At 38.9% G+C, this 10,320-nt stretch overlaps 1 protein-coding gene across 2 annotated transcripts; it reads left to right on the top strand.

The window, feature by feature from the left end:
• Nucleotides 1-995: 995 nt before the first annotated feature.
• LOC308701868 (uncharacterized protein) lies at nt 996-4,696 on the top strand. Of its 2 annotated transcripts, XM_081384338.1 has the most exons (4): nt 2,943-3,542; nt 3,633-3,769; nt 4,015-4,158; nt 4,279-4,696. In XM_081384338.1, the coding sequence occupies exons 1-4, from the start codon at nt 3,472-3,474 to the stop codon at nt 4,296-4,298; spliced, it is 372 nt and encodes a 123-aa protein (XP_081240464.1). In that variant the 5' UTR covers nt 2,943-3,471; the 3' UTR covers nt 4,299-4,696. The 2 variants fall into 2 exon arrangements, with proteins under 2 accessions (XP_081240463.1, XP_081240464.1); XM_081384337.1 differs by having other exon boundaries at nt 996-3,769; nt 4,279-4,690.
• Nucleotides 4,697-10,320: the final 5,624 nt, after the last annotated feature.

Genomic DNA, 10,320 nt, shown 5'->3' with positions numbered 1-10,320 from the left:
TCTGTATCTGGAAAATAATGCGTTTATTCCACTTCAGCTGTGGTAAAGTATGCAAACTTAGCCTGAGCGTCACTACGGGAAGCAGAAAGTGTCTGACATCACATTCTCTCGTCTGCACACGGCAACTCTCACCAATCGGTTACATCCAGCCACAGCCCATGTCCAGCACACCTAATATAAGGGATGAATAGAGGGAGTAAATGTAAAGAGGATGAAAAGAGGGAGGAGTAAAGCGGGTAAAAAGAGTGAGGAGTAGAGTTAGAGGATGAAGAGGAGGAGTAAAGAGGATGAAAAGAGGGAGTAGTAAAGAGGGTAAAAAGATGGAGGAGTAGAGTTAAAGAGGATAAAGAGAGGGAGGAGTAAAGCGGGTAAAAAGAGTGAGGAGTAGTTAGAGGATGAAGAGGAGGAGTAAAGAGGGTAAAAAGAGGGAGGAGTAGAGTTAAAGAGGATGAAAAGAGGGAGGAGTAAAGGGTAAAAAGAGGGAGGAGTAGAGTTAAAGAGGTGAAGAGGAGGAGTAGAATTAAAGAGGATAAAGAGGGAGGAGTAAAGCGGGTAAAAAGAGTGAGGAGTAGAGTTAAAGAGGATGAAGAGAAGTAGAGTTAAAGAGGATGAAAAGGAGTAAAGTGGGTAAAAAGAGGGAGGAGTAGAGTTAAAGAGGGAGGAGTAGAGTTAAAGAGGGAGGAGTAGAGTTAAAGAGGGAGGAGTAGAGTTAAAGAGGATGAAAAGGAGTAAAGCGGGTAAAAAGAGGGATGAGTAGAGTTAAAGAGGGATGAGTAGAGTTAAAGAGGGAGGAGTAGAGTTAAAGAGGGAGGAGAGAATGTAAAGGAGGAAGTAGAGAGATTTTGAAGAAGGGTGGATGGAGGAAGTACAGAGGATAGTTGGGCACTGAGAATCATTCCCACCTCCAAGTTAATTGATTTTTCATTGTTGTTCTTTTAAAAAAAAGAATAATTTGAAGTTCTGTCATTAACTGCAATGTGCACTTTCAACACAATGTGTCCAAGACTGTTAATATTAAAGAGTCATTTAATCGGAGTGTGTGTCACTAGAGTCCCCAAAGAGTCGTTCAATTGGAGTGTGTGTGTGTGTCACTTGAGTCCCCAAAGAGTCATTTAATCGGAGTTTGTGTGTGTCTCGAGTCCCCAAAGAGTCATTTAATCGGAGTGTGTGTGTGTGTCACTAGAGTCCCCAAAGAGTCATTTAATCAGAGTGTGTGTCACTAGAGTCCCCAAAGAGTCATTTAATCGGAGTGTGTGTGTCTCTCTAGTCCCCAAAGAGTCGTTTAATATGAGTGTGTGTGTGTCACTAGAGTCCCCAAAGGGTCATTTAATCGGAGTGTGTGTGTGTCACTAGAGTCCCCAAAGGGTCGTTTAATCGGAGTGTGTGTGTCACTTAAGTCCCCAAAGAGTCATTTAATCGGAGTGTGTGTGTCACTTAAGTCCCCAAAGAGTCATTTAATCGGAGTGTGTGTGTCACTCGAGTCCCCAAAGGGTCATTTAATCGGAGTGTGCGTGTGTCACTAGAGTCCCCAAAGGGTCATTTAATCGGAGTGTGTGTGTCACTAGAGTCCCCAAAGAGTCATTTAATCGGAGTGTGCGTGTCACTCGAGTCCCCAAAGGGTCATTTAATCGGAGTGTGTGTGTCACTAGAGTCCCCAAAGGGTAATTTAATCGGAGTGTGTGTGTCACTCGAGTCCCCAAAGGGTCATTTAATCGGAGTGTGTGTGTGTCACTAGAGTCCCCAAAGAGTCATTTAATCGGAGTGTGTGTGTCACTTCGAGTCCCCAAAGGGTCATTTAATCGGAGTGTGTGTGTGTCACTAGAGTCCCCAAAGGGTCATTTAATCGGAGTGTGTGTGTCACTAGAGTCCCCAAAGAGTCATTTAATCGGAGTGTGTGTGTCACTCGAGTCCCCAAAGAGTCATTTAATCGGAGAGTGTGTATCACTATTTTTATTTGTATAGAGTTTTTTTTGACAATTACTACACTTTACAGAAGAACATGCCTAATGTCTTAACCCCAGTGTGTAGCCAAAGATGACTCTGATGAGGAAAACTCCTTAAGATGTTTTTGTGATAATGATTAGTTTACAGTCGATGCTAAATTAACTAGAGGGATGCAGCCGGTGGTCAGTGAAAGGTTCTCTGCCATGAAGTGAAGTCCGTTTTATTTCTATAGCGCATGATACAATACAGATGGTTTCAAAGGAGCTTCACAGACATAAAATAACTTGCAAATGTCAACAATTATGAAATGAATAATGTAGAGCTGTTTTACAGTTGAAATTAAAGACAATAGTGTTATTATTCAGCTCAATTCTGTTCATCTTTTGCTTCTGATAGTCAATCAGTCAAATCAATAATATTTCTGAATGTTAATTGTCATTCCCCAACTGAGCAGCCAAAGGCACTTGATCTCAAGCTACAAATCAGACAAAAAATGTAGGCTACCCATTTACAGTGATCTTGCAGAAAAGAAGAAACCCAGTTTACTCTCTCACACCTGTATCTCTGCACTAGCTTGATTTCACTGTCCAGTATTGGAACTTTGAATTGTAATATTCTACTTCTGTCTTCTTAGGATAAATAATATATAACATCTCAACAATGTCCTGAAAGTATACCTTAACCAGAGTATGTGTATCACCATGGTCCTCAAAGTATGACTTCATCAGAGTTTGTGTTTAATGTCCCCAAAATGGACATAAAAAATACTGTCCCTAAAGTGAAGGCAAAATGTCAGGTCTTTAAGGAAGGCTTTTATTGATAAAATCAAGTGATAATTGTGATGACAGCTTCTCCAGAAGTGCAGTCATATCTTTCTTTTGTCTCTAGACCCTTCAGAAAGGGGTGTCCCTAAAGGTAGGGTTCCCAGTCATACGTCCTCACATTGTGGTTAAGTAGGTATATGTGTGTGTGTGTGTGTGTGTGTGTTTGGTGATTCAGTCCTGAAGTCAGTGATTGAGGGAGATTCAGTCTCTCTAAACTCTGGTCTTACTGAAATGAAGGATGATGATGTGATTCAGTGGAGGTTAAAAACACTTTAATAGCTGAAATCAATAAACGGGCCGACAGAATCACTGTATATGATGATGTTCTTGATGGGAGATTCAGAGACAGACTGAAAGTGGACAATCAAACTGGATCTCTGACCATCACAAACACCACAACTGAACATGCTGGAGTTTATTATCTAGAGATCAACAGTGAGAGAAAGAGTTTCAGGCTCATTGTCTTTGGTGAGTTCAAAAAAGTTTACACCTGTTTTTTAATGTTGTTGTTGTTGTTGTTGTTTTATGAATTCATACACAATTTTGTTTTTGTTATTTTATATTGTTTATTTTTTAATGTAAATTTTAAACTATTCAAATTTAGTAAACCATTATAAATTGATTTAACAGTATTAATCTTTGCAAACCCTGTTTCTGTTTGTTCTCTGTGTGTTTGACAGATGAAGTGAAGTCAGTGTCAGTGATGGAGGGAGATTCAGTCTCTCTAAACTCTGATCTTACTGAAATGAAGGATGATGATGAGATTCAGTGGAGGTTTGGAGATGAAAACACTTTAATAGCTGAAATCAATAAACGGACCGACAGATTCACTGTATATGATGATGTTCTTGATGGGAGATTCAGAGACAGACTGAAGCTGGACAATCAAACTGGATCTCTGACCATCACAAACACCAGAGCTGAACATGATGGAGATTATAAACTACAGATCTATTCAGGAAGAAGGTTCTCATCAAAAGCATTCAGAGTTTCTGTCTATGGTGAGTAGAGATCATTTTTTTTCTCCTTCAAACATTCTTATTTTATTAACTATTTACATGTTGCATTGTTGAATCTTTTATAGTTTGAGATGACAGACCGTATAAAAACTCACTTGGAACCGAATATAAGATTGTTGATTAGATTTGATCATATTTCTGTGTATTCAGAAATATTAGTTGATGTCAGCACTGATATTAGTGTTTATTGACTGATCTGATCTCAGTTTGATGTGTTTATTCCTCAGACTCTGTCCACTGTTGTGGTCCTACTGAAGCTGTGATCCGATTGGTCCTCTCTGCTCTGGTGGGCGTGGCTACTGTCATTATTGTGGTTTATGAGATCAGATCCAGAAGAGCTGAACGAGATCAAGCACATATTCACACATCAGGTACATGATTGATGATGGCATTTCTCATATTACAATTTTTCTTATCATTTATTAATCTTCATTTATTTGTAATGACTTTTTATATTATTTTGTTGGCATTTACTTTTTTTTTTTTTTTAGGTGGCTCATTTTCACCCTAGAAGATAATTTGAGAAGAAACGGCAACATATTTTCTCATTAATACTCAAAGTGTCAAATGTGAGTGTTAGTCGTGATAAATACTGATGATTACCAAATATTGTGTTGCTTACTCTATATTATAATTCGCATTGCTTTCCTTTTTAATTTTTTAATTTTTGTTTTTTTTTACAATCCTATCTTTATTTGATTGTGGACTTTAAAATGACTTATAATCACACTGAAAGGTTCTCACATGTCTTGTAGTGTTATTATTGTACAGATCAGATGTCTCTAATACTGAAGCTCCTCTACTGGCTGAACATGACATATTTCTCTAAGATAAGACAATAATACTGCTGTCCACTTGCCATATGTATTTGCTTGCCTTTATCAATAAAGTTTTCTCACTCTGAGGTTCAAGAGTCTCTTCATGTTTTATTACATTATGTTGAGCGCCCCCTGGAGGAATACTAACTTTATGTATTTTTAACAATTTCTGCACTTCTCCACATAGGCTATAAAACTTTACATTATTTTAAACATTGGGTCTCATTCACTAAGAATGTGTACGCACACATTTGTGTGTGAAATGTACGTATTAATGATTTTAAGAACAAATCACACTTCACCACAAACACTTAAAGTTAATGAACATTTACGTCTGCAAATGCCTTATATGGAGATGGTTTGGAAGTGTTTTATGCAAATGACTATGAAATGTGAGCGGTGCTTGCAGTGTCCAAACTCAGCACTCGGTTGCTAGGTTGTTGCTAAGGTGTTCTGAGTGGTTGCTAGGGTATCCTGGGTGGTTGCTAGGGTGTTACTAGGTGGTTGCTAAGGTGTTTTGGGTGGTTGCTAAGGTATTCTGGGTGGTTGATATGGTGTTGCTATGCGTATGCTGTGGTGTTACTAGATGATTGCTATGGTGTTCAGGGCGGTTGCTAGGCGGTTGCTACAGTATTTTGTGTGGTTTCTAGGGTGTTCTGGGAGGTTGCTAGGGGGTGCTAGATGGTTTATAGTTGTCACAGATGGTTACTATGGATTTTTTATAGACTTCTTAGAATGTTACTAACATGTTTTAACACTTAGTTAGTCGTTTGGGGTGGTTGCTAGGGAGCTCTTAGTGTATATCAGCATCCTGTGATTACCTACGTGATAAACCTCGTGCATGCGGCCGCTCATATAGAATCCTCCAAATTCACCAAGATAAGAATGAAGTTAAGAACAAATTTGTTGTGAATAAAGTGTTAGTTAATGAGACCCATTATTTCTAAAAACGTACATTTATTGTCAAGGTAATTGTTCCTGTACTACTAAAGCAATAGGGTTTTTTTTAGCATTTATTAAATTATTTGTGTATATCTGCAAGATTTTCGAGACTTTAAAAATGACTTCTAATCACACTTAAATGTTCTCACATGTCTTGTAGTGTTATTATTGTACAGATCAGATGTCTCTAATACTGAAGCTCCTCTACTGGCTGAACATGACATATTTCTCTCAGATAAGACAATAATACTGCTGTCCACTTGCCATATGTATTTGCTTGCCTTTATCAATAAAGTTTTCTCACTCTGAGGTTCAAGAGTCTCTCCATGTTTATTACATTATGTTGAGCGCCCCCTGGAGGAATACTAACTTTATGTATTTTTACAATTTATTGCACTACTCCACATAGGCTCTAAAACTTTACATTATTTTAAACATTGGGTCTCATTCACTTAAGCAATAGTTTTATTTTTTTGCATTTATTAAATTATTTTTGTATATCTGCAAGATTTTCTAATGCAAATCTTGTATACATTATGTGTGAAGGTACTGAGTGTAATCGACTAGTCTCTGTTATCCCGTTTCCATCTAATCGCTGCTGGTTCTCGTGCCGGAGCTGGACTCACGTTCGACAGGGAGCTGCTAACTTCAGACTGCCGTCATGCATTTCACTCATAACCTAAAGATGCTGTGACTCACTCCATAATCTGGCCATAAACAAACTGTGCTCTGACATATTTTATCATCCAAAGTATTTAGTATCTTACCCAATAAAATGATTTATTTTATGCAAGGCATCAGGTGTTTCCATGACGTGACAAGACTGAAGCAACACTCGTTTAGGTTGTGTCCCTGTATGCTTTGCATAAAATGAAATGATTTACAGCAAAGTAATGATGTTATACATAAAATAAAATGTACACAAACCTGTATTTTACTGAAGATATGCACCAATTCAATGAATCAAACATTATACATTTTATTACGGAACTTCTGAAATTTTCAATATGGAAAAAAACATTGGTGGTTCTGCTGGGCCCTTATCGTCCTAACTACAGCACTCGTGGATGTGTGTGGGAACACTAACAAGGGCAATAAAGACTGCAGTCTCTATCATCAGTCACCGAGTCGACTCTAGACCAGGGGCTTTACTTTCACAGCTCTTACTAGCTTGCCTCCATTACACTCGCCCCCCAAACCTCATTCCCATCCGGGTCACGGCACCACATGTGACCGGTCCTCCTCAGCCTGCTCGAGCAAGTTTCAAACCAGCGTCTCCAGCATGGGAGGAGGGCACACTAACAAGGACACTAAAGACCACAGCTGACCTCTACTAACTCTTACTAGTTGGCCTCCTTTACACTGTGAGACTAAATAAATTACACCCAGCCAACTAGGGTTGCCAACTTATGGAAAGGAAAATAAGGGACAATCGTGGTTCTTTATAGGAAAATAAGGGACAGAATAAGGGACACTCAAAATATTTGTACTGTACCACATAGTCAGTGCATTTCATTTCAGCATCTGCAGATAAATATGTGTACAAAAGATGTATAAAAGGTTCTCAGACAAAATCATACAAAGATTTGTCTCAAATAAATGGTTAATTCTCAATTTAGAGTGTATGCCTGAAAATACGGGACGAACTGCGTTCCGTATGGCTTTCATACTGGACACTTCATTGATGCCTTAAATACGGGACGATTCCGTATTATCCGGAACGGTTGGCAAACCCAGCTATGCCTCAAAGACATGGCCGTAGCCGCTATGAGGTCACCGAGGTCTGGACCACGGTATTTTTATGAGGTGTACTTTGTGAAATAATTGCCTAATATAGTAGGGGAGAGCGTGGCACAAAGTAACACTCAGTTTATGTAAATCTACTTATGGTTCAGAGTATTTATTTTTTCCCACATTAATTTCACACATGTCTAGTATAATTATGTGGTTTTGTTTTATTAATACAGTATATACTTTTTTTCTTGATATACCCTGAAAGAATGGAGGTGAACTGTGACAACATGCCCCATAGGTGGGGTACATTGTAACATGTGACCATATGACAGCTTAAAATGTTATCTGATCTAATAAAAAAATATACAAGACAAACTAAAATATTTTCTTAATAAAATACAATTATTAACTTTTTCATATAAAATAATGGCATTTTTTAATTTTTAATTTTTAATTTTTGATTACGAACACAGGAAAACACAGCTATATAACATAGTTCAAAACAAATGAATTAGTAATTTCTGAACACTGACTCTCAGTCTTTATTCACCTTTTTCTCATGTTTTCTCAATAGAATTAATACAAGTATAGAAGTACTACTCCCCTAGTGACTCTTCTTTGGTACTGCAGAGATATTGCACAGCACCAATATTAAACAGACCTTCTCATCTGAGCTGAGTTCAGCTGTAATCTGACCAGAGCATGTGAGCGGAGTGGAGCGGTGAGAATCTCCGCTCATCGCTCACGGAACTGTTCACCCCTCCGCTCCCCCGCTCAAAGCTACATCAGGCCGCTCCGCTCATTATCGCTCAGCGCTCAACGAGGTTTGCTTCGCGCTCCACTCAAATCGCCCCCCCGCTCGCTCCAAAAAAGAAAAAAAATCTACATGTATATCACTTTTAGCTTAGACCACAGCCTTACCTCCTAAAGAACTAATGATTAACAACAACATTTTTCAAATAGAAATGTTTTATTTCAAATTACAGGCCTATGTAAGAAGGAATATAGCCTACACAAAAAGTCCTGTAAAATTAAACGAATAAATGGGCCTAATAATCTAAATAAAAATTATATAAACAAAAATATGATACATTTTTTAAAAGTAAATTAACTATAAGGCCAGAATTTTAATAAGTGAACTTCTGCGCAACGCGCACGATTAAAATTTAAATTGGCTTCCATACACACAAACTGCTGTAAAATTAAACGAATAAATGGGCCTAATAATATAAATATTATTACGGACGACACAAATTCGGCTAAATAAATCGAACCATTAGGTCTACTTGAATGAAAAAACGAATTTGTTTGAATAATTACGCTATATTTAATTTACACTTTGTTACAAGTTACCGTATTCAATTTGCTAACCTTTTGTTTTCTTCCCAGCGTTTTCTTCCCCCATGTGTCTTTTGAGATTCCAAAATGAATCTTTGCTGACTGAAACGATGTCTCCACATTCGTTTTCTTGTACCACATTATCATTGTTAGTTAGTTATATTAATAGTACACCTGACCTGTATGACTTCTCATTTTCCTTTTTGAAGTAGCCTACTTTTTGAACTCCATTATTGAGCCGAGTTTTGACTGAAAATAGTCTACTGTTGATGACTGTGCAAGACAGATGGATCCTGGTTTAGGTTTGACTGAGCATGCTTCAGACCATAGACAGTATAAGAAGTGGACAGAGCCATCTCATTGGATCTCAATTGAGACAAGTGAAGCCCATTTTTAGCGATTTCTTAGCACTTCCTTTCCTGACGCGCAGACTCAAACCGAGCAACGCGTTACACGGACCACGTGAGCAACCCGTCTGTCTTCTAGTAGCTGTGCCAAGAGAAATCTGAATCATTCCCTTACGAATCTTGCAGAGACGGAGAGTGTGAGTAGGAGCTGTCCATGAGCTTGGAGCAGGAGAAACTTTTGCTAGGTATTCTGATTAATTATTTTGTCATTTTGCCTCCACGTCCCCCCGATTTCCCGCGAGCTTCTCCTCCCGTCCATACGGTAATCTCTCTACTGTGCGACAGAGAGTCGCGTGGTTATGACGCAATCGTTAGCCTACTTTTACAAAAACTGCTTCTACGGGGCCATAACATAAGCTACAAGGTAATGGAGCATTTTATACATTGTCGTGTTTCTTTAGAAATAAATAATGGACAAATGGAGTCTTCAAACGCCTCAGATGTAAAGTTATTCGCTGTCAAAGTGACGCAAAAATGAATGGGAGTCAATGGGATGCTAACTGCAGGTGAAGTTCTGCTACAAGATGGTGGCACGCGGCCGGCTTCAACTTCCGGTCGACTTCCTTCCCGCTTGCTTCAGACTCGTGGTGTGAGCGGAGCGAAATTTGAGCGGGAAATAAGTCGACGCTCCGTCCTTTTAAAAATGCCGCTCTGCGCTCTGTCCAAGATCCGCCCGCTCCCGCTCCCCGCTCGCTCCCGCTCCACTCCGCTCACATGCTCTGAATCTGACCAATCGTCATTGTCAAAAATATTTGAGATGACCAATCTAATCAAAGAAGGCGGGAGAAGAAGCTGTTAGGTGAGAATTTCAATGTAACGCTTTAGTTAGCACTGGCCAGCTGGTGGCGCTATGACATTTAGGCAGTGCCGTTGCCAGACCAAGGAGGGCATATGAAATGCATGGGAGGGCACAATTATTATTAGCCTACAGTACCTATATTTATAATAATTGTATACTCTATTCGCGCAGCACGTAATCATCACGTTAAACATAACCAACAGCAATATGACCAGGTAGCCTATAGCCTACACCACATTATATAGAAGCAATTTTATGAAAATCCATAAAAATCTTGACTATAAAACATATTAGATGTAACACCAGAAGCATCTCTCAAACATTGCATTTTAAAGCAGTCAACAGAGGGATATATGCATTGCCATGAGACACACACTCACGCAAATACACACGAACAGAGACTTTGAACCTAACGGTTCTTTGAGTGGAGGCACTTACGGATATCCATGACGAACTGAAGCGATTAAGCCGGCGAAAATTCATCCAGCTTTCAAA

Source organism: Scardinius erythrophthalmus (assembly GCF_964197995.2).
Source record: "Scardinius erythrophthalmus genome assembly, chromosome: 14".
NCBI classification, from domain to species: domain Eukaryota; kingdom Metazoa; phylum Chordata; class Actinopteri; order Cypriniformes; family Leuciscidae; genus Scardinius; species Scardinius erythrophthalmus.
Note: the sequence above shows the minus strand (reverse complement) of the source record. Positions and strands in the feature narration are given on the sequence as shown.

Coding starts and splice junctions, on each gene's coding strand:
- LOC308701868 (XM_081384337.1), top strand. CDS start 3,472: ATGGAGGGAGATTCAGTCTCTCTAAACTCTGATCTTACTGAAATGAAG. Junction 3,770..4,014: donor ATTCAGAGTTTCTGTCTATG/GTGAGTAGAGAT, acceptor TTTATTCCTCAG/ACTCTGTCCACTGTTGTGGT. Junction 4,159..4,278: donor AGCACATATTCACACATCAG/GTACATGATTGA, acceptor TTTTTTTTTTAG/GTGGCTCATTTTCACCCTAG.